The sequence below is a fragment of the Carcharhinus amblyrhynchos genome, chromosome 9 (genome assembly GCF_965287045.1).
Source record: "Carcharhinus amblyrhynchos chromosome 9, sCarAmb.v2.hapA, whole genome shotgun sequence".
Lineage (NCBI taxonomy): Eukaryota > Metazoa > Chordata > Chondrichthyes > Carcharhiniformes > Carcharhinidae > Carcharhinus > Carcharhinus amblyrhynchos.
Window position 1 is genome coordinate 39,855,978 of NC_137332.1, and position 25,444 is coordinate 39,881,421.

At 40.0% G+C, this 25,444-nt stretch overlaps 1 protein-coding gene across 4 annotated transcripts in view; it reads left to right on the plus strand.

The window, feature by feature from the left end:
- Positions 1-25,444, plus strand: part of agbl4 (AGBL carboxypeptidase 4) — a 791,814-nt gene that overhangs the window by 576,989 nt on the left and 189,381 nt on the right. For all 4 annotated transcript variants that reach the window (XM_080195501.1, XM_080195499.1, XM_080195498.1 and 1 more), the window contains one exon: positions 17,395-17,484. In XM_080195501.1, the coding sequence (XP_080051627.1) occupies positions 17,395-17,484 (90 nt within the window). The remainder of the gene's footprint in view (positions 1-17,394; positions 17,485-25,444) is intronic.

Consider the following 25,444-nt stretch of genomic DNA (forward strand, 5'->3'; position numbering starts at 1 on the left):
TTCAGCAGGTCCCTAAAAGTGCGGTTCTGGATTGGTAAACACAGTGGTAAAGGGGGAAATGCTGATAGAGTTGGGCGGGCAGTTTATTAATTCAATTTAATGCGTGCAGGTCTCGGTAAAGTGGCGATCTGCGCAGATTGTGATAAAGGCCTCACAACCTACTTTACCATGATTTTGCACCCGAAAACGGGTGCAAATCATTGGTAAAATTGGGCCCATCGTGTCCGATGATGTAACAGTATTCACAAGCGCTGAGCTCCAAAATTTTACCACTCAATGGTATAAAGCACATTAGAACGGATCTTATCACTCAGCATCAATGGACTATCTGAGCGAACTGTACAAATTTTTAAGTCTGGCTTAAAGAAGCAGTCAGATCTGCAGACCAGAATCTCATGCTTCTTTCTTGGCTTCTGGACCACTCTACATACAACAATGGGAGTCCCACCAGCAGAATTGTTAATGAACCATTGTCTCAGATCAAAATTGAGCCTCTTGTTTCCAAATTTTCCAGCAAGTGTTGAAACCAGCCGATACAGTCAGAAGGCAAGCTTTAGCACTGACATACCTGGTTGTCCTGTTGCAGGTACAACTGACATCTCCAAAGAATTGAATAGATAGATAGAATTGAATTGTCTATGCCTATGTACTTTGGTTTTCAGCTAACAGCAATCCTGTGGAAGCACTTGGGACAAAGAAGTTCGGCTATTCCACAAGGATTCAGAAACTCCTGAAAGACTTAATTCATAATTGACTAAATTCATGTACTAAATGTTTAATTATCTTGGACTGTGTAAATTGAGTATTGACATTTGTATAAAGGGAATTAGAGGGGGAGTAATATAGTTATTGTCCTTTTAATGATCAATCTGTAGAGTAAGGGTCACATTTCCTGGGGAACCAATTGGCTAGCAGGGTGGGGGATCACCCCGGTAAGCAAGGGCTTCTGTACTGGTCATCATCTTGGGACCAGATTGTAGCCACAAGGATGCAAGCTTCTGTAAAGTTTTAACCTGTAAATAAATGAGCTGTGCTCTCCCTAAACTGAACATCTTTATGCTTGTGTATTCTACAGAAATTATACTATTCAATATTTACTTAAATCTTAATTTACCCTATTTTTATGCTGAAATGGCAGAGTGGTGGTGGGATTTGGACATCTGTCAAAGGACTCCCTGAAATTAGTGTTGGGAAATCAAAATCATTTTTCGGATGCCAATTCCAGGATTGGTTGAGCACAGGTGGTCAAAGTTTCATGATATATTTATGGAGGCAGAACTTTCTGGCTCCACAAAAATTGCTTTCAAAATGTTTTTTTAACCACCTGCCGTCTCTTTAAGACTGTTCAATGCCTGGTGAAAATGTTGGAGAATGCCCAGCACATGTTCCATCCATTTGTGCTGAACAATTACATCAGGCATCAATAGGGCTACTAAAAAGCTCCCTCCAACTACTGGTCACTTGTCTTTCAGGCCATAAACAGGAAGCCAGAAGTTAAGAATTGCCAATAGTTTAGAGTTTACAATTTTAGCAAAGCAGCAATGCCTCCCCACCCCATCCTCCACCCCGTCCCTGTTGTTGAATTTAGATTTTTCTTGCTTTAGGTTTTTTTCAACTACAGAATCCTACCCTCTACAGAGAGCCAGAGTGACTCAACCAGTACCAAATGACAATGTGCAGTACACAAGTTAAATACATACTGGTAAGGCTATAAACATGCATAGCATACGAGCAGAACAGCTATGTCATGACATACTTCAGAAAGCTGGTTCCAATTTCAGAAATAAATTTACAATGTATGTGTGCATGTGCGTGTGTGTATATACATGTAGTAAAATTGAACATCAAATATGTATTCAGTTGTCTGTTGCAATAATTTGAATTTAACTCCAGCAAACCACAATTTTAGAAAATGTCAAAAGATTATTCGAACATTATTTCTTGGGTAATGGTGTGTTTCTGAACAGCATGCCATAGTTGCTTTTCTGCAAAATATCAGAAGTTTCTGAAAAGAAATAACCCCTTGATAAGCAATGTATTTGCCCATTTGTTCCTATTAAAGGAATTCCTATACTGAATAAAGCAGAATTAATTAGTGGTGGAGCTAATGTTTCCATCAACACAATGCCCATTAAAAAAATTCTACTTTTACGTGCATGATTAAAAAAATGATCAAATTAAGTAATACTTAATGAACTAGAGTCATTAAGATTCTAAGCCTTGGTAAGGCTTACCCAGAAGCTGTGTTATATCATGGAAGGTCTGAAATGTCACTGTTGAATTAATCTGAATAGTGCAAATCCTTCCTGTTCTATAGTTACAACATACAATTTATAGAGAGCTGCAATTTGTTTCAGTGCATAATCAATGCATGCTGGAAAATGCTCCCTTTCAATCTCCTGTTAGGGAACTTAAAAAGTGAACCTGTGGAAATGATGGAATGCAAAATACACACACAAGCCCACAAAATTCATGGATGTAGATGGAAGTGCCTTAAGGCCCAATTGTTGAGATTGGCATACTGAATAGAAACTGAGATCAGTGCTGAGAAATTGTTGCAAATTAGAGAATTGTATACTGCAGTATTCCTGTCTTTGGCGACAAAAAATATGGCTGGCAATTGATTTGAAGAATTAAGTAATACATTTACACATTTAATCTTGGATCTATCTCATGGTAATACCTTACGAATCTGTTAACTGCTCAGCTTTTCCAAATAATAGGGAAAAACATAAACACATTAAGACAAATATTTGTTGTACACTTTATCCTCATTGTGATACCAAGTTTCAAATATATAATATACTAGCATTCACAATGTAATAAACATTTCACAAGCTAGAACCAAATATAATATGAATAATGATAGAGCCTGTCAAACGTAAAGAGATTGTTAGGATTGGCTAAATTGCAGCAACAAAGGGTGATACTTGCACTGGGTCCCTGCTGTTTTCGGGAGTTTGCGACTTGTCTCAAAAGCAGCAGAACCATTTCCTGCCCTTTGGAAAGTAAACATTGCTAGTGTAGGTGGAACCAGAAATACAGCAATCCTATGTAGAGACTTCCTGCTCCAGTGCCTCATTCATGAATTGACTTACCTTTAGCAGTGGATATGTTGAGGGAAATGTGCAGCCTTCAGAGAGATGGATTGGGTCTCCCAAAAGGTGCCCTTTTATTGATAAGTCTCTTTTTTGGGGGAATATGATGTAGTCAAACCCAGTGCAGTAGATACTGGAGTTTCCAGCCTTATGGAACAAAAAGCAGTGAAGATGTACATATAGTGTCATTTACACTCACTCCCCACCCCACCCTACCCTAACCTAATGGTTTTTAGGTGCTTTCTCAGTAATCCTACCAATTGCAGATTTGGCATCAGCTTGATTCTCATTTCAACGATAGTTTTTAAACCAAGTGCATATCCATCCAACTGTGCAAAGCAAAAACATTTTTGTAACAGCAGCCATTGCTAACAGCACTAGCAAATAGTTTAGCACTTTTCACATTGGATTACAGTATTGCTGCAATCGTGATGAGGCCCTTGACTCCGAGGTAGCCATTGACTTAAATAGAAATAGGCAAACAATCAGTGGCTGAGAAATGCTACAGGTGCAGCAAATCTGAGATAAAAGCAAAGAATTCTGGTCTTCAACAAGTCAGGCAACATCTGTAGAAAGAGAAGCAGAGTTACCAACTTGCAATGTTAACTCCTTGCTAGTATTTGAATTGTTCTCTCCATCTGACCTAAACTTAAACTGACATTTGATATATTGCCTTTTCCTTACACCCCTCTTGCCTTTTCCCTGCACTCGATGGAATTGGGATGCCTTCACTATGCAATTGTTTATGGCCAGAATGTTATGGTTGTTCACACAGGCAGGATTTTCCCATCCCGTTGCAGTGAACGGAGATTTGGCTGGGTGGTAAATTTTCTGACCTTGCTGCAGTGAGCGTGTGGTGTGAATGGCCAGTAAGATCGCGCCCGCCCTTTATAATTAAATTCTTTTATCTCATTGTATAATTTATTGCCAATTTGATGGAAGATGGAAAGCTGCACAGCAGGATTTCTCAAATAAATCAGGTTTCATTAATAATGCAGGATACAAGGCAATGTGCCATTTATCCCAATTAGTCTATGCCAGTTTTTATGCTGCACTTGAGCCTATGTAGCATTACAATCAAAAGATTTTAGAGGAATTCCTAATATTGCATTTTTGAAAATTAAAATAATATGAACGCTGTGGTATTAGGCCAAGTTACCTGAAGAGTTTCAGATGCTGTGTAGTGGTTGCTGTTGCCAAAGTTGCTGCTCCACTCTTGCTCTACTTTTTTCCCTCAACCAAATCAAACTGGAAGTAACAGAAATCAAATTAAGCAAATAGAGATCACTGAGACTAAATAAGGCAAAAAATAATCAAAAACATGGAATCTGGAAACACTCCCACCAATTCCAACAGCCTGGTACTCAGATCCTCCAATTCATTATACCTACAGCTAAGTGCTCGTGGTTGAATGGCTCTGAAAGACCAGTGCAGTGTAGATTCTTCATAAATTTGACTTAAAATGGCATCAGTATCCCAATAAAAATCTTAAGATATAATTTTTATGCACCATCTGCCAAGCACCCACCTAAAAAAATTGTGTTGTTGAATTGCAACTAGTGGGAATGCAAACAGAAATAGAGCAGTGATGAAGGGGCTTATAAAGGCAGACTGAGGAAATGCACACAGCAGAATGTGAGTAAATGTGACACTGTACTTATTTTTCATGACTCATCTTAGGTGCACTGAATCTGAATGCTCCTGCTGCAAATTTCCTGAACTACCTCTGGCCACACAATCCTTGTGGCAGCAGAAGAATTCTTCCTCCTCTTGCTGGGGAAGAATGTCTCTGTCCAGCTTTTCACAGACATTGGGAGTATGTCAAATATGCTATCAAACGTGTGTTATTAATTTGAGATACAACCCTTAATGTCACGAGTCTATCGTGAAACACCTCGATTTATGTAAACACTGACTCTTCTAAGTTCCATTCTTGGGTTGACCTGAAACACTGGAGCTGAGATCGCATTGCACTGGTGCTCATTGTGCTGGCTGCCATGCAATTCACATCAAATGATTGTATAAAATGATAAAGAGATGACTGTATTAAAACACTGGAGACAAACGCGTTGAAATTCCTTTTGTCTTTTCCATGCTCTATTGGATATGCTCTAAATGAGCTTCCAATGTAATGTTGGGGCTAGTATTTTGTTACATGAGCGATCAATCTAGGGAACAGAGACATGAGGGAGATGGTGGACTCAAAATGCAAATTAACTAGATTCCTTTCCAAAAGAGGCATCTTGGCACATGGTATAAGAGTAATTTCAGATGTGACAATGAGGAAATATTTTACTGCTGCCCCACCACTCTAACTTAGCCTTTATTCTGGATCCATGGCTCCTTGTGGTTGGGCATTATATACAGTCACTGCAGTGGCCCCTGCTCCCAGTGAAGCTGCTGTGACCAAGGTGCTGCCAATCATCTGATTGGCTGGTAGCTCTCAGAGGCGACACTTTCTGTTCAAATAGGGTATAAGTCCCACAGCAAACTAGTTAACAACTTCCTGGCCATTAGATCCCTGTGAGACAACCCTCACCAGGGGGGCGGGGACTCTGAAAAATCCAGCCTTGGGTGTGTAGTATGTTTGGGAGGAACAGGTAACTTTGAACTTATACTTTCCAAAATTGTCTGTTACTAAGGTTTTTGTGCATTGTGTCTAGGTCTGTTAGAAGCTAATTGACAGAAATTGATTCTATGCTTGACCAATAACACATTATCATTGTATCATGCAGCCATCAGACTGTGGACTACATGCGCCATATAATTTTTTAACCAGGCAGTCCCCTGTTACTGTGTTTACAATTAGAAAACAAAGGCACAAAGAACCAACTTCAGGGTGTGCAACATATTCTTGCATTGGATTACCACCATATTGATAAACCCAGAATTCCAGGTAGATCTGGCACACCAATCCAAAACTGACCTTGGCACCATGGTATATGCAAATCAAGGGATTAACACCTGCTTGAGTACCTCTGCCAGCAATTCCCTTTGCCTGATGCTTGTTTCACTGAGATACCTACATGCAGCCTGAACAACAATCCTTAAATATCCTGAAAATTTTTGTACATTAATTTTCATGTAGGAATTCATCTCACACATCTGCCACATTACTATGATAACGGCCAGCTTGTATTAGCACCCATCTTGTTCCTTTTCCCTTCTCCCAGAGTACCTAACCTGCCAATGAGGCAGATGGTCCAACTCAGTCCTGAAGCAACTGGGAATCTGCTTTTGGAAGCCGACAGGTACTTGCAATTTTGCTGTAATATTGAAATGCTCCCAGTGTCCAATTTATGGTGGACCTCAAACCTCTGGTTTTTGACATTTACTACAATTATGCCGGTCATTTGATGCCTAACTGTGGCCCTCTAAGATTTGAGAATCATGATTACACAGTCATAGAATGTACTGTGCTCAATGTTAAGAAAATAAAAACCTGTTTTGTGTCAGTAACTCCAAGAGGTAGCTAGGTTGCTGTTGACAACTTTATTCCTTTTATTCCCTATCTTGGGTTCTGTGGGATTTCATATTTGGGTTAGGTTCTGTCATTTATTTTGAACACCTTCAAACAATAATTCCACATCTGTCAAAGTGGAGTCAGATAAGCACATGCTGGTTCACTAGTATTAAGTGTGGATTTGATTTTCTAAAATTGCAGTGGTATTTACAGCCAAGCTTATGCGGATTGGCGAATAGGCAACCTGAATAGAATTCTAACAAAAATAATCCATTTTCAACATTTCAACTAGTCACTCAAAATGCTAAACTTGAAATTATAACTTAGATTGAAAGCTTTGTGAGAAATGGATTTTTATATGTGAGCTGAGTTTATCGCACTAAATGATTACCTTTAAAAGCTTTGCATCAATAATTTGAATATGCTACCTTTTTCAGCCCACTTGTGCTCTTTAGACTGTTTTAAAACATTTGCAAATACCAAGCTTTCATGATAAGAAATTTTAACACCATTGAACAGATAGGCTGTGGTTGCGTGGAAAATAAAAATCAGAGAATTGAAGTACACAACGTGACACAATATGCCCACTTTTCGGTTTGACAGAGGTTCATCTGGCTCCATGCAAATAAGTAACCCCCTTTCTGGGGTTATGCCATAAGGTGAACTGACACTTAACACAACTCTTAATATAATTCGGTAAAGGCGCACAAAGGGACAGGAGTAGATCCATGTAGGAATTCAGTGCATGGGGGAAAGAGATATGGGGTGGGATTTTCTAGCCCTGCTCACCCGGAAACCAGAGAATCCCACCTGAGGTCAATGGACCTTTTCATGGTCGCACCCTCACCTGCTACAATTCCTATAGCGGGTGGTACGATAAAATTCGCCCCATGTTATACATAAGAATTATTTCAAGTTAGTTAACTGAGTAATTAAATTAAGTTAACTAAATAATATGTTACAATAACCGGATAAGTGTTATATTCCAGTGTGGGTGTTTTTGGATGCAAAGGTGATCCATAGCAAACACGTCTGCAGCAAGTGTAAGCAGCTAGAGGATTTCTAGATCAGGATTATTGATCTAGAATCTAACTACCGACACTGCACAACATAAAGAAAGGGAGGGGGAAATACCTGGACACTTTGTTCCATAAGATGGTCATGCCCCTTACAATAGAGTCTTCTGTTTTGGCCAACAGTGAGGGACAAGAGGACGTTACCGTGAGTGTGGCAGGTAAAGTGATCAAGGAGACAACAGTGGAGAAGCTTCCAACTTCACAATTGTCAAACAGGATTGAAGTGCTCATAACCTGTGCAGATGAAATCGAGGTCTGCAAGGTGGATGAGCAGGTTGACCATGGTACAGGAAGTCATTCAAATGGGGGAAGCAAAGAGGAATGTAGTGGTACTCGGGGACAGTATAGTGAAGGGAATATTCTGTTCTCTGTAGCAAAGATTGAGAGTCTAAAAGGCTGTTTCCTGCCTGGTGCCAGGATTTGGAACATCTGCTTAGGCTGGAGAGAAACTTGCATTGGGAAACTAAAAACTCCATGTAGGTACCAATGGCATAAGCAGGAAAGAAGTTTTGCATAGTCCGTATGAGAGGCTACGTACTTAATTAAGAAGAAGAACCTAATAATCTCTGGATTGTTACCTGAGCCACGTGCAAATTGGCACAGGTCAGATAAGGGTAGGGAGATGAGCGTGCAGCTCAAAGACCAGTGTGGGAGAAGTGGGTTCTGGTTTATGGGGCACTGGCACCATTACTGGGGAAAGTGGGAGCAATACCATTTGAGTACCAGTCTATACCTGAACTGTGCTGGGATGAGTGTTCTTGAGAATTGCAAAATCAGAGAAGTAGAGAGGGCTTTCAACTGGATAATGGGGTTGGGGAAATCAAGCTTCAGTAGATGTAGCAAATGAAGGGATAACTTCAAGGCAGGAGACCATAATGGTAATATGGGAAATAACAATAATAGAATAACAAGAAGGGACAGAGAGATAAAACCTAAGAATACACCAATATTCAAATCTAGATGTTACAAAGATAACAAAAAGTCAAATCTAAAGGCTGAATGCATGTAGCATTCATAACAAAATAAATGAATTGATAGTGTCCATTGAAGTAAATAAATATGATCTGAGAGCCTTTTCAGAAACATGGCTGCAAGCTGACAAGGGTTGGGTCCTGAATATTGAGGGTATATGACATTTAATAAGAATATGAAGTTAGGTAAATATGGAGATCAAGAATGGCATTGGTGCAACAGTTGGAAATGATATTGTTTAGGGGTTCAGAATGTAGAATCAATTTGTATAGAGATGAGGAATAATAGGGGAAATAAGTAACCAGTGAGAGTGGTCTACAAGCCCCCTAACAGTAAACAAAGTGTAGAACAAAGTAGACAAGAAGAAATATTGTATGCTTTTGATAAAGGGATGGTAATAATCATGGGTGATATTAATCTACATCTGCACTGGAAAAATCAGATTGGCAGTCATAGCCTGGATGAGAAGTTCAGAAAATGTGTTTGAGACATTGAGCAGTCATAGGCTGCATGGGCAGTTCAGAAAATGCTTTTGAGACATTCCTGCCCCGCTCTCTCCAAAACTGGAAAATCCCACTGAGGTCAACAGACCTTTGTATAGTCTGCCTCTCCGCCCGCTATGATACTTGAGACAGGCAGAATGGGAAAATTCCGCCAAATTTCTTAGAGCAGCACATTCTGAAGTGTTCTGAAACTTGCTTCTCAACCAGACAGCAGGTTATATTTAACTTTGTATTGTGTACTGTGATAGGATTAATTAATGATCTCAGAGTAAAGGCAGCCCTAGGTAGCAGCCAGCACAATATGATTGAATTTTCCATCCAGTTTGGAAGTGAAAAGAATGGGTCTAAAACGAATATTTTAAACTTAAATAAGGACAAATGTGGATAAATGAAAGCTGAACTAGCTGCAGTGAACTGAGACATGAGGCTGCATCAATAGAGAAGCAGTAGCAGACGTTTAAGGGGATAGTTCAGAATACACAGAAGAAGTGTATCCTTACTATAGAGAAAAATTATCAGGGGAAGATCCACCATGCACGGTTAACTAAATAAATTAAATTAATCTACACATCTTGGGACACTAAGGAACAAGTTAGCATGGTCAATCAACCTTACTAGCATATGTTTGGACTGTGGAAGGAAACCAGAGCACCCAGAGGAAACGCAGACAGCACAGGAAGAATGTGCAAACTTTTGAATCTTATTACTGTGGTGGAGGGATTGAATGTTTGTGGAAGGGATGTCAATCAAGTGGTCTGCATTGTCCTGAATGGTGATTATGGTGTCTGGGACATTGTCTGTAATGCATGATTCTGTCAGTCTGATTGTGTCAGGCTGCTGCTTGACTAGTCTGTGAGTCAGCTCCCCCAATCCTGGCACAAGTCCTCAGATATTGTATTAGGTTGTTGCTTGATTTGTCTGTGAGTCAGCTGTCCTAGTTTTGGCACAAGCCCTCAGATATTATTAAGGAGCACCTTACAAGGTCAACAGTACTGGCTTTTCCATTGTTTTCAGTGCCGAAGTTGTTGCTGGGCGGGGGGTGTTAGTGGTGGTGGTTGGGGGCTGGAGGGAGGTGGGGGAGTGCAAGGGGGTGCTGCGGGGAGCGGGGATCCACTCAGTTCCATTTCTTTTTGGAGACATTGAAATAGTTTCAAGTAATTGAGTGGTTTGCTATGCATTTCAGTGACCATTCATGAGTCAACCACATTGCTGTGGATCTGGAGTTACATGTAAGCCAGACCAGGTAAAAACACCAGGTTTCCTTCCCTAAAGGACATTAGTATATCAGATGTCTTTTGTGCAATTGACACTTGTTTAGTGGTGATCAATAGACTTTTAATTCCAGATTTCTGTGCTGTATTGGGATTCAAACCCAGGTCCCAGAGCATTACCCTGGATCTCAGGATTATTAGTCTAGCAACAATACCTCTATGCCACTGGCTCCCTCCTCAATTTAACTTTTTTTAAATTGAATGTCTCCATCATGGGTTTCTTGGCACTCAAACTTGCCAGTGAAAAGGACAAGGGTTCTGGATGCACTTAATATGGGTCTATCAACTTCAGATTGCCCAAATTCAATAAAGACTCAGATCCTCTGACAAAATGTTTAGCAGAGAGCTAATGTCAGCATATAGGTTTTTTTGAGAATTTTGATGCCTTTCAAATGGATAACAGCAGGACGGGAGGTACCAGGGATGTTTTCGATACTATGCTGCAAGGAGGTTAAAGATCAGCAGGTTCTGAACCCTCATAACACCTGGGAGGAAACCAAATAGAGAGCCACGTGACCACTGGGTGTATCATTGAGCAAGCCATGAGAATTTTGTTAAAAAATGGAAAATGCTGACCAAATTCAGCAGGTCTGGCAGCTTCTGGTGAAACAGAGTTAATGTTTCGAGTCTGTATGACTCTCCTCGGAAAAAGTGTCATATTTGACTCGAATTATTAACTCTGTTTCTCTTTCCACAGATACTTACAGACCTGAGTTCTTCCAGCCTTTCTTCTTTTTATTTCAAATTTTCAACTACAGGATGTTGATTTTAATTACACGAGCATGTTAAAAATGTTCTGCAGGTACCGAGATAGGACTGGAGGTAACATTTGATACTGGCCCGCGGCAATGTCCAGAATCAAAATGGTGTGTTGAACTGTGCACTACATCATGCAGAAACTTACAGTTGGAAGAGGAAGAAGGCACTCATCAGACAATTTTGGATCAGGAGAACATCGAAGGAAAAGAGGAGGTCTATTAAGATGGGACACCTACCAGCTGCATATGTTGCTGCCAGAGATTCTGGCTGTGGCTATAGCCTGCAATGACTTGTATTTGAAGCCTGTATTTGAAGCTCTATAGAAAGAATGACGAGTATCTCCATGGCACACATTCCCACAGTTACCTTCTCCACCAATTCTGTAACATTTGAGTTAGAGTACTTCATTCTCTCCACTATTACATGTGTCAGTACCACACAACGTTGCTGCTGCATTTCCAGCATTTCTCATTTTCAATTTTGGTCTCTTGGAGTATTTGTTACCAGCTGAGCAGTGCTTAGGGAGGATTGCCCCTCCTGTGCCACCATCCCACCTCTGCCCCGCCACACCCCAAAAGATTTGTCCACAGGCATTTTTGCTCCAGTGCTTGTTTATGAATTGTGAACAATGAGACAGATGTAACACATTGTATATAGTTTATATAGAGCAGTGATGGCTGAGTATTTTGGGAAGTGAGGAAGGGTGCAGAAAGTAATGGCTGGATGCTGCTGAAACTTTAATGGGTGTGAGGAAAGACTTGATGGGGTAGGCTTGCTAAGACAATGTAGGGATGTTTACACCTTTGCTGGCTAATGTACTTAATTTTCCTGACCATAAAACTGTCTCCTGCACTGCATCCAAGAGCGGGGCACAATGCACCTGTTAATCAACTCCTCAGCTAAATCCAACCATGCCTCTTGGTTACAGCTGCAAGTTTCTTCCTCTATTGCAGGAGGAAAGTGTGTGTGTCTTGTACGTGACTGCACCTGGCAATAACTCCCAGTAAATGTTGTTAAGTGTAGATGCTGCTCTTGTTTTTTCATGCATCCATCATAAATACCTCTTAGCTGCTTCAGTTTCTATTCTGCATTACGTTATGCTCGTGAGCAGCATTCCCGTCATGCAACTTCAAGACACAAAACATGGAAGTCAGAATGTATTGCCTCTATCAGCCAAAATGGAGGGTGTGACTCACTGACATAACTTGTGGGTTTCATTCAGCTATTCATCCCCTAGCCTCTCCACTGCCTGAAGCTTGCTTTTACCTTAATATCGGGGTCATAATGGCTCAGATCTTCCGGTCTCAGGATCACTGGAGTCCAGGCGTACGACCAAAGATGCCATCCTACACACCTTCCACTCTACCCACCTAATACCTCATCTGCCTGCTACCTTACCCATTCCCCCACTTAGCTCACCCACCTGACCATCCTACACATTCACGTAATCATTCCACTTACCCATTCACCATTTATCCATTCATCATTCACTAATGTTGGCACTGGACATACGAACTTACCAAATGGTAGTGAGTGCTCTGTGATGGAGCACTCAGGGGAATGCTGTGCTCCACATTTGCGAAGAAGCTGGGCATGGTAGACAAGTAAGAAAAACAGAGTAGAGTCTAGGCGTGAAAAGGTTTGAGTGGTTATCTGATGATGAATGTCACTTCAGGCCATTGTTGTAATCTTCCATATCAATTGCCTTTAACTTATTTCTCTAGACAATTTTTTATTGTTGATGTATTGGACATAGTTATTGTAGTTTTAGTTTAACATTTAAAAAGGATTCATTCAATAATCTGTTAATGTGACTTTTATAGCTGAGTGTTTCTTTCTCTTTTGCTTCAGATGGTCTATTTCTATTCATAAGAGCCATCACATAATTATATTTTGCAGCTTTTACTGAAGTTATTCACCCATTGTTTGATTCTTGCTGATTTCTGCAGTGTTTGTATGTAATTGGAGCGTTCCCTTAAATAAGATGGTGATAGAATTTATGCACCCAAGAGGCTTGATGTGGATACTTTAGACCTCAGGTATTTTTTGCTGTATGAATAAAATGTAGAAGGGTATAATAATGGTGAATAAGTTTTGAAGATTTTAATCACAGTTTATAATGAAATGTGTATGCTCTATGTATTCTGATAGAACAGTTCTACACAGGTTTTCATTGTTGAATAAAACCTTGGTGGTTTCTATTGCTGGGAAATATTTCATTGAATCTCCACCCTTCTAGGTTTTGTGGTCTATGTTGCAGCAATGCAGCATATATTATTCTTAAATGATAATAATAGAAAATACTAAAATTACTCATCTGTGTCTGTTGTTAATGGGCAGAATTTTCCCAGCCTTGAGGTGGTGGGAGTGATGGTGGGTGGAATGCGAAGCTGTGGGCAGCCGATCTGCATAATAAAGGCCTCACTTAAAGGCCATTTAGAGCATTTTCTGGTATTTTGACAGTAACAAAGTAGCCTCATGTCGCAGATGAAGGCTGGTGCTCAATAGAGAAAGCCTGCACTTGCAGCCAAAACACTGCTGCCAGAGGGGTTTCCCCTCAAATTGGAGAGGGAATTGTCCTGCTTGCTCTCTGAATTATCATTTTGGCCCCTCTGAGTGCACTTCACTCATGCTCTCCTACCTGCCTGAGGACTGGAACTGCCGAGGCCCTAAAATTACCAACCTTGAAATTCAACATACAGTTTTGGGAGCTCATTCAACTTTCACAAATTGGATAACAAACTTAGAGATAGCCACTTATGAAATTACCTTGGGAAAATAATTCTCCCAGCCTGGCTCCCAGCATTGCAGGCTCAGAGATCCTCTGTTGGTCTTGATGTCAGAGTCCTGAAGCCCATGAGAAATTCCTATTCAATATTTCAGGCCTGTGACCTTAAGAAAGTCCCACCCTCATTTCCAGCAGGAACCATTTTTACCAGTAGGGGAAAGGGACAGAGCATTAATTGCACAGATGCGAATGACAAATTTGCCAAGCCATTTGAAATGTTCAAACTGACCCTATTTTTGCAGTTCCAATGCCTCAACTCATAAATTTATGATGGAGGTGTAAGCACCTTTGAGCATTCTCATTTAAGATGTGTATCTTAATACAAAACATTGCAAAGTATTATGTTAAACACTGGAACTCTCAATCAATTGCTCAGCGGTGCATTCCCCCCATCATTGATGCATTATTTTTTTGAGTGGGGGACACATCAACCTCCCTAAACATGTGATGCTGCAGGCTCAAAGGGCAATAGGCTTCACCTCCATAACCAATTTCCCACAATTCCAAGAAGTGATAGCATGCATCCGCGTCATTATAAGGGCACTAATACAGCTGTTGAAATCATTTATGAACAGAAAATTATTCTATTTCATCAACATGGTTCTTGTGCCTGAAAAAACCATGGTTCTGTCCAGCCCGGATTTTCTGGAGCGTCCTCCTCTGTGATATTCTAACATGAAGATGAACATCACATATGGATAAGCAAGATTAATCCAGCACAACACATAACCTGCGTCCATTCATGTTCAGCAGCCTGATTTCTGGTTGAGTGCAGACTGATGCTGGCATTTATTTTGTGCATACCAACATAGCATGCGGGTTCCTGAGTGTACATACCTTCCTGGCCTGCTCCTTCCTAGTTACATTCATCCGCAATGATAGTGTGCCACTTTAAGGTTAACGCGTATTTGGATATCCACACCCAAAGAGGCAGAGGGTAAAAGGGTAAGTAGAAGAGCTAAGGTTGTGTGTGTGGAATCAATAAATGCATCATGGTGATCTCAAAATTTGCAGAGTGTCTGGCCTGACGAACCTGCCAAGATGCAGCCATCAGCATGGCTGATTCTTATGAAGCTTTCCAGATTGAAGTGAATGCTGTATGGTCCTCTATTCGATAAGGTCAATAGGCAGCATCAAAATCTATGGTTTCTATGGAAGGCTCATAATGGGTCATCAGTTTCTGTGAATTAGTTGGCCAGAATTACAGTTCTTATTCACATGAATGCTGACCCCAAGACCCTGCAAGAATCCACCAGCTTTCTCCCTCATGGAAGAAACAATGTCCAGGGCGGCTACTTGTATCATGACTAAGTTATGATCTGCCCCATCCTCATCAGGGTCCACCTCCATCTCTGCCTCTGAACTGTTTGGATTGGCAGGCTGAAAATTTCCTGAATGAGTTATCTGTCTAAATGACAAAAATCTGGCCCATTAATTCTGTTTCCTTCTCTATAGTTGTTTTCAGACCTGCTGAATATTTTCCGCACTTTCAGGTTTTTCTTCACATCTTGCTTTTGATATCTTGTTCTTACCCACTTCATTATATGTTTAAACAACGTAAAACATTAAATGTTTCCTGATGTAAAAAACACAGCCACTGCTGTACGACTTTTGATCACAGTTGAATTTATAATTTCCTTAGGTTTGTGAAAATAGTTTACATCAATTCCATTTCTCACTGGAAACTTAATTCTGGGAAGTAATTGCCCAACAAATCTGTGCACTACAATTGTATATTTGTTACTTTGGGTAAAGTGAATGAAACATTTTGATGTGAAGTTAGTGGCCTTTGAATATCTATTAATATCAGCAATATTAAGCACTGCTCAAAAATATTTTGACATCTGATAACTCAATTCATTTGCTTATTGTTGGAGTGGGAGCTAAGCCATATGCAAACATGAAAATTGATGAGAGCCATATTATGAATTTGTATTTGTTTGTGAAATTATTTTCTCAAAACTCTCACTCCATAGGCCATCTTACACCAAGCACCAATCTTCATCCAATAATGTTAGTAGCTGATTTGCTTTCCAATGTCTACCAATGCAGCTAATCCATGTGACCTATGTGTACTTTTGCTTTGTATAATTATTCCCCTAACTTCTATTTAGTATCCTAGCCTCATGTTCTGGTCAATGCACAAACTGGCGAAGGATGACAACTCAGTATTTCAATGCACTTTGACACTACACTCTGAATTTCTCACGTCAAGGCAAAAGTCAGGAGTATGATGGAATGCTCTTGGTTGACTCGAGTTCTGACAACTGTCAAGCAGCTCAACACCATCTATGACAAAGCAGCCTAGTTGATTGACCACCATGAATATTCAATCCTTCCATTACTGACATACAGTGGCAGCAGTATCATCTAAAAAGATGTATTGCAGGAACTCACTAATGCTCCTTTGACTGCACATTCCAAGCCTCCCAAAACTAGAAGAAGTAGAATGGCAACTGCGTGGAAATATCCCCTCCAAGTTCCCCTCCAAGCCACATACCACCTTGTCTTGGAACTGTATTGCTATTCCTTCACTGTCACTGGGGTCAAAATCCTGGTACTCCCTAACAGCACTGTGCATGTACCTACACCACTTGAACTTCATTGGTTCAAGGCAGTGCTCAGCACCACTTTCTCAAGGAAGGTTAGAGCTGGGCAATAAATATTGGCCTAGCCAGCGACACCTACATCTCATGAACACATTTTTAAAAGTCCTCCACCATGAAACTAAGAAGTTTTAGAAAAGGGTATTGTTTTTGTGTTTGTCAAAAATATCTGAATCTCAGATCATGTGTATGCATATGTATCTGTTGAAGAAAAAGATGATAATGTGAAAGAAGTAATTTCAGTTATGGAAGTCTAATCTCTTTTTTGCTTTATTACCTGAAATGTATTTTCTCTTTCCCCCAATAAATGGGGTATAGCAGCACAAGGGAACAAGGGAAAACAGTTTCTTAAGAAATTAGCTTGATTCATTGGGAATCAAGCTAATTTCTTAAGAAACCGCTTTGATCCTGGATTTTCTACATTGTTTATAAAAAGGTTTAACACCATAATTGTCAATTTGAGATGTCTTGATACAAGATTTCAGTAGTTACATTATTTAAAACTTGCATTCACTGTATGATTTAATTTTACCAGCAGCAGAAAATTACAAATAAATCAGCGCGCAAATTTTTTTTGTCGTTCATTCAATTTTCAATGCTCTTCTAATGCTCAAAAGAGGCATAAAGTTCAACATAAAGAAGACTTGTTTTCATGATCATTTTATATTACTTTCTAATTTAACTTACTTACTTAATTTGCAGCAGTAATATTTTGACAATGCTGACATTTATTATTGTAGTATAAAATAATTTGGTAACTAACATTATGAATGAGGATGCTGATTATCACAATAAAACAGTAGTGACGCCCCCTTGCAATTTGCTTGGTCTTTGATTCTTGTTCTTTTCCCCTTTTAGTAAATCTCAATCCAGGAGTAGAACAGAAGATTGTTTTCATCACTGCCCGTGTACACCCTGGGGAATCGCCTGCATCGTTTGTTTGTCAAGGTAAGTGCTGTATTGCACCTCCCAACTTTATTGCTGATTAAATAAAACATTACAGCAATCCTCTTGGTGTTACTAAAGATAATTTTTAATTTTCAATTCCAAAGTTATATTCTATATTTTGGATCATCAAAGAAAACATAAAAGAAAAAGAAAAATAATTAAAAGAAGAATTCCTTACCATATATATAATGCTGTAACTGAATTTGCAGTTAAGGCATTTGGCCATGAATTGGCAACAGGCAAGCGTTTTTTTGCGGACAAGAGGAACATTCCTGGTTCTCTTCCCCCCACAACATTTATTTTGGTTATTTGCTGTGCAGCCTGCAGTAGTTTTTCTAAGAATGGCCTGTTTAGTCCATTCTACATGAGGAGATGACGAAATATGCTCAGTAAATCTTAGAGCCCCAGTTATCAGATTACAAACAGTCTCTTGTTTAATATGGGTGGCTGCTCCGGCCACTCATTTCTGAAACCCGCCAATGATAGTGGCAGATAGATTGCCAACATAAACAAGGTGGTTAGCCATAATGCGCCATTTTCAGGCCAGTCACATCCTTTTCTCGCCAGATGGAAGCACTTAAAACCAACCCCAGTTAATAAGGTGTTCACCTTTTCCCTGTCTTTGTGGTCATCTTCCTTAGTATTCATATTCATTGTTGTGTGTCTTTCTTTGTAGTGCTGATGGATATAGAAGGAGATGAAAGGCTTTTAGCAGGTACAAGAGGAGTAAATCAATGGAGGGGATATGAGAAAGCTCTGGCTGGTAAAAGTAGGGAAAATCCTAAGATATTCTATAGGTATATCAATGGAAAGAGGATAATCAGGGAGCGAGTAGGGCCCATTAGGAATCAAGGGAACAATCTGTGGGTGGAACCAGAGGACATTGGTAGAGCGTTGAATGAATCCTTCACATTTGTCTTCGCCCAAGCGAATGTGGATGAAGATAAGGAATTCAGGGAAAGAGACTATGAGGTTCTTGAGCAAATTGATAGAGAGGACAAGATATTGGAGTTGTTGGCAGACTTAAAAGTGGACAAGTCTCCAGTTCCAATGAATTGTGCCTCAGGCTGCTGTGGGAGGCAAGGGATGAAAATGCAGGGCTCTGACCCAAATTTTCAATTCCTCTCTGGCCAGAGGGGAGGTCGAGTAAGAAGTCTCACAGTACCAGGTTAAAGTCCAACAGGTTTATTTGGTAGCACAAGCTTTCAGAGTGTCACTCCTTCTTCAAAAGACTGGGTCACTCACCTGAAGAAGGAGCGACACTTTGAAAGCTTGTGCTACCAAATAAACCTGTTGGACTTTAACCTGGTGTAGTGAGACTTCTTACTGTGCTTACCCCAGTCCAATGCCGGCATCTTCACATCACAGGAGAAGTGCTAGAGGACTGAAGAATAGCTAATGAGTTTCCGCTATTTAAGAAGGGTTGTAGAGATAGGCCAGGAACTAGTGACCAGTGAGTTTCACGTCAGTGGTGGGGAAACTATTGGAGAAAATTCTGAAGGAGAGCATCTATCTCCACTTGGGGAGGCAAGGCTTGATCAGGCGTAGTCAGCCTGACTCTGTCAGAGGGAGATTATGCCTAACAAATTTGATTGAATTTTTTAAGGAGGTGACCAGATGTGTAGTTGAGGGTAGTGCAGTTGATGTAGTTTATATCAATTTCAGCAAATCTTTTGACAAGATCCATCATGGGAGACTTACAATGAAGGCAAATGCACATGGAATGCAAGGTAATTTATTAAAGTGGATTTAAAATTGGCTCAGTTTTAGGAGACAAAGCATGAAGGCTACTTTAGTGACTGGAAGCCCGTGTCCAGTAGCATACCACAGGGATTTGTGCTGGGTCCCCTGTTATTCGTCATTTATATAAACAACATAGAGGATTAGTATGTTTGCAAATGACGCAAAGATTGGCCGGGTGGTTTACAGCGAGACTGAGTATCTTGGGCTACAAGAAAATATAGACAGGACAGTCAAGTCGACAGAGAGGTGGCAGATGGAGTTTGACCCTGAAAAGTTGAGGTGATACACTTTGGAAAGAGTCATTTGACAAGTATTCAGTGAACAGCATGACACTAGATGGTTCTGTGGAACAAAGCGAGCTTGGCACGTTTGTCCACAGATCTCTGAAGACAGAAGGGTGGTGAAAAAGGCATTTGGAGCACTTACCTTTATCAATCGAGACATCAATTACAAAAGCAGGGAAGTCATGTTGGCATTGCATAGAAATTTTGTGAGGTCGCAGCTAGAGTACTGTGTGCCATTCTGGTTGCCACATTGTAGGAAGAATGTGATTGCCCTGGATAGGCACCAGGATGCTGCTTGGGATGGAACATTTAAGTTATGAAAAGAGATTGGATAGGCTTGGGTTGTTTCGTTGGAGCAAAGAAGACTGAGGGGCAATCTGATCAAGGTATATAAGATTAGGAGGGGCGTGGAGAAACTACACAAGGAGCAGCTGTTCCCTTTAGTTGAAGGGTCAGTCACAGGGGACACAAGTTCAAGGTGAGGGACAGGAGGTTTAGAGGAGTCGTGAGGAAAAACATTTTTACCCAGCGGGTGGTGATGGTCTGAAATGTGCTACCTGGGAGATGGTAGAGGTGGATTGCCTTACACCCTTTAAAAAGTACCTAGATGAGCACTTGGCATAAAATAATATTCAAGGCAATGGGCCAAATGCTGGTAAATGGGATTAGGTCAGGTGTTTCTCATGTGTCAGTGCAGACTCGATGGGCTGAAGGGCCTCTTCTGCACTGTATGATTCTTGATTCAATTAAATGGCAGGTTGAAATTTGCCTTAGTGAGTAGCAGAAAATATGTTCAAACAAATTGGCCATCTGTAATAAACTCAGTCTAATTTTCCTATCCTATTGACTTCCAAGATCAGGCAGAATGTTAAATGGGCTGCCAATTCATTAACACCCTTTTTGTACTACTACCAAGATGAATTTCACACTCTAACAAATCTTCTGTTGTGTACCACAATTTCTGATGTAAATCTCTAACGTGTGTTTTGATTATCGGTCTGTGGGATAACTATCCTGAATAGATATTGACATATCTTTTGTATAGGTGATCTTTGAACTGCTTTTACTGGTTCCAGTAACTGGTCCAGAAATCAAATTGTATGTATAGAACTAAATGCATAGCTTCGTTCTGTGTGTTTGTGAACATATGCATATGAGAGAGAGATAGAGAAAATATCTGCCTGCCATAAGAATTATTATGTGTGCAAAATGACAATGAAATGAATAACTGAATAAATGACTTTCCCTAGCTTTAATCTTTATACACCTGTGTGATTATAGATAATACATATTTTTAAATGCACTCATGATCTTAAATGGAAGAATACTGCAGAAAATTCAGAAAGTATTGTGAATAACTGCTTATGCTTAATTTATTGTTTGACAAATTTATATTGGCAACTGTGCCAACATTTGCATATTTTTATTAGTTTTTTTATATGGTTTAATAAAGCAAAGGCATTGGAGTTCAAAATACAAATATGTTATATGTAAGTTCTTTCCCTCATAGGGCTAATAATGAGGAGTGGCAGTACACGCACAGACAAAAGATTGTGACAGAATCTCTTTAGTGTAATAATTTTCCTTCAGAACTAATTAAGTGCTCATCTAGCATGGTTTCCCAGATTGATTTAATTGAAATTGCCCTTTAGTCTCATAAGGCAAATTGAAGGAAATTGCAATTGCTTTGTGGCCTTTCCAAGGGCAGGCCGTTTATTATATCACATTCTCAGTAAAACAACAAGGTTAAATGACTGCATCCAGATTAAAATCTTAATGAGTTTGTTAGACTTTGGTAACAAATGTTAGAACACGAGGAAAGTCAAGAAAATGCAATTTCACTCATCAAAGCTCAGCCCTCTAAATGTTTGTTTTAATAACTGTTTTAATTCATATACCAGTTGCTTTTCTTTTCACAAAGCTTGAATAACTCTGAAATGTCATTAATTTTGGATCAGGATTCTATGAAATGATATTGCAAATTGTGCTCCTGATATATAGCTTCAAAGCTGGCGTGTATGTTGGGAATTTCAAGTGTGCCCCAATAATTTTCCAGACTGATCTCTACCCATCTGAAATCTTGATATTTATCAGCATTATAAATTAAGGGAGAAATAAATGGGCCCACCTCCATCTTTGTGCCCAGGGAACAATTAACTTCAGGTTTCAAAATAGTTGTGAAGGAAGCAGAAATCCATGACATTTGGTCTCCAGCTCTTTGCATTTCATGAGGATTTCATTACATCCCCAAGAATGGAACAAAGCAGATGCACTGGGATGGGTAATGGAGCCTTGTGCGGTATTTCCTTCTTCCAGCAAGCAAATGACCACTTCCAAATTCCCTAAAAATAAGTAATTTTTGTCTTTAGACCTTGCATCAAGCCCCAGTGAGGCCTGTGGTTCTGAGCAGTGTCAAGGCCGTGGACAGCCTTAACAATTGGAGCATCATAACTGTACCAGTATTCCATTTCAATTTTCTATATCCAGGGGCCTCAGAAAGGACGACAAATTTGTTGTCTCTTTGTGCCAATTTCTAGACAGTTTTACACCACAGATTACCGGAAGTTAAATTCAAGTTATTCTATTTTGAGTCAGACTTTCAGACGTCGGAGATTTTCATCCTGTTATTCAGAGTTAAAGTTGAAAGTAATTCTGGAATAAAAGCCTGTTGCTCAAATCTAGTACCTGATAACCTTGACCACTATGTTGTGTCTGGAAATTTGCCACCTAAGATTTGTAATATAATGCATGCTTGCATACTTAAACGTCCCGTTATAAAGCCATCAAAACTATATTCCCTGGTGTTAAATCCATGCAATCTAATCTAGCTCATGATACATTTAGTTTTGTAAAATTCTGCAATTTTATAAAAAACCTGTCCTCCCTGGTTAAAACCCCAATCAGCATTTACTTGTAATGCTCTTTATTTATACTTGAAACATATAATCAAATTTCTGATTAACTTCTTTAGTACTTAGATCATTGACTTTCATATTTACTGTAACAAAGTAAAAGGCAAGAAGGACAAGTTTCAGTTTTATTAAGTGGGCTTTTATTCACATTTCTCCTTACCAAACCAACAGTCCTTTTACTCAAAAGTTTTGACTATCCCACCTTTCAACGCATCCCTTATCCTTTTTGTCAATGCGTACCATTGAAAATTGTTGGTGACGAAGTGGATTCCTTCTATGACAGGCGCAAAAGATTTATCTGCTGGTTATGTGAATGATGTCTTGACTCAATTCAATGGTCCAGTGAATTCTATTGATACTGGAAGGTGGAATAAATTCCTATTGTCACACATACGCAAATCAGATAGTGTAAAGCCAAATTCAGATTGAAGATCTCTCTATGACCCTTAATGTTCCCTGCATAAACCCCAAATAACATCCCAATCCCATCAATTAAAACTTTCATATTTTGCATCAATCATCTTATAACCTCTGAGAGATCAAAAGGGATGGTAGTATATTGACCATTAGAATCAAAATCCTGAGACTCAAAACAAACATTCAAATCCAACGATGGCAGCTGGGGAATTTAAGTTCAATAAATTAATTTAAAAAATTTAAAGTAAAAGTTACTCTGAGTGATGAAGATTAAATTACCGGATTGTCGTAAAAATCGATCAAGTTAATGAATGCTCTTTAGGGAAGAAAATCTTCCATCCTTAACTAATCGTCAAACTTACAGAAAAATGGTTGGTGCTTAGCTGTTCTCTGAATGGCTTAGCAGCTCCTTAGTTGTATCAAACTGCTACAGGTAGTTAAAAACGAATAAAATTGGGCATACTACTGAGATACTAGAAAGGAGAAAGGCACAGCCTGCTCAGTCAACCATACAAAGTCTACCTCACTAACATTTGGGGATATGTCAAAATTGGGAGAGATGCCCCACAGACTAGAAACAGCCTGACATATTCATATTAACTGAATTATACCTTATGGTCAATGCTCCAGACTCCTCCATCATCATCCCTTTGTATGTCCTGTCCAGCCCCACCACCCCACCCTGCCACTAGCTGATTATCCGTGTGCCTCTATGTTGAACACCATTTGGAAGATTCATTGAAGATAGCAAAGACACCAAATCTATTCTGGGTGCTTCAGTGTTCATCTGCCCATCATTAAGTATGGTTTGGTAGCAGCACTATTGGCCAAGTTGGTTGAGTCCTAAAGAATATAGTTGCTGGACTGGATCTGTGGCAGATTTCAACAAAGAGGGAAAAAACTAACTTTACGCCATACTCATGTGTCACAGCCACATCAGTCTTTTGTAGTATTCATTGAAGTAATCAGTGTGCAGACCCTGGAGAAACGAAATGAAGGCACAATTCACCATGTTGTGTGGCATTAGCACTGTGTTTACTTGTATAGATTCAGGACATGCACACTAAGCAGAGGATGCAGCATGCAGTAAACGGAACTAAGTGATCCTACAATCAATACATCAGATCAAACAGATCAATCCATCAGACCTTCTGCATCCAGTTGTAAATGGTGAACACTGAAACAAGGAGCTGGAGCAGGAAGCTCAGCAAATCCCCATCCTTTAGAAAGACAGAGCTCAGCATATCAGAGCAAAAGAAAAGGCTGAAACATTCTCAGTCAGAAGTGCTATCTTGGTCTCTTCCTGTGTTCCCATTTTCATAGATATCAGTCTTAAGCCAATTTGATTCACTCCACTTGATATCAAGAAACAGCTGAAGATGCTGGATACTGAAAAGCCAAGGGCCCTGACAACATTCCGGCAATTGTACTTGAATTGAACTTGTACCTGGAGCAGGAGATTGGGGCATCTACTGCTTCAGACGCCATGAATTAGACTTTGTAGTTTAGGATACGTTAACAGCAAGTCTTCATTAACAACCCACAACCATATACATATTTACAGTAGAAGGTACAAGTATATAGCTGACTCCAGTTTAGGACTTTATCCATTTTCATCCATCTTCAGATTGACCCTGACTGTGAATCATGTGCCTTCTTAATCTCTCTCTGTGCTATTGTGCTCAGCTCCACATGAATCCTTTATGTGCCTGCCCTGCTACACCATCCCCCAAGCCTTTACAGATGGATATGGAGTTGCTTCAGTTTACTTCCAAGTCCTGTACTGTTAAAAGTGTTGCGCATTAGCTTAGTGTTAATGTTCTTCTCATATTCTGTTCTAATGGGCCTTAATGTTCCTCTAACATTTTTGCGATTGCAACTACAACATTCTTACTATCCCATCTACTTCTGCTAAGTCCTTGAAATTAGAAATTCAGATGGCCTGGAGGTCTGATAACCTTTTCATATCTTGTTCACCAATCTTATCGGCTTGGAAGTTGGTCTGGTATTGAGGCATCTTTGTCAATAGTCCTTCACTGTGCAGTGGAGGGAGCCTGCCTAGGAAAAGGACATTTGACTGTGTCCCCGGCACGTCAGTCTGGTAGGAACAGGGTTGATCCTCATTCTGACAGAGCTCTGTCTCCCAAGTTCCCACGTCCAGACCTTGTCACCCTGCTGCAGCTGTGGGAAGTGTCTGGTGTGGTGCCTTTTGTTGTAGGCAGATGCTTGCTTCTGTCTGTATGACTGCTATTTTGCTTGTACTGCACCATTGTCTTTGGCTACCAACTTCTGGCAAGAGTTCCTTTGACAGAGTTGGGCATTGAGGACAATGTTTCCTATCCTATCAGGAGATCAGATACAAACAGGCCACACTAGTAAGGAGTGGGCCTCTAAGTGAGCAATGTCTTTGCCATATCCCACTTTTCTTCGGGAGGGGTTTCACTGTACAGACTCCTCATTTTACCTCACCGTTTGACTGTGGATGCCTTGAGGAATAGGTATAGTGACAGAAAGCAGCCAAGGCCGCAAATTTAGCAAAGCATGATTAGAAAACATTGGACTATTATTTGATTTGAGCCCATCTGGAATTCCATGGTATGCAAA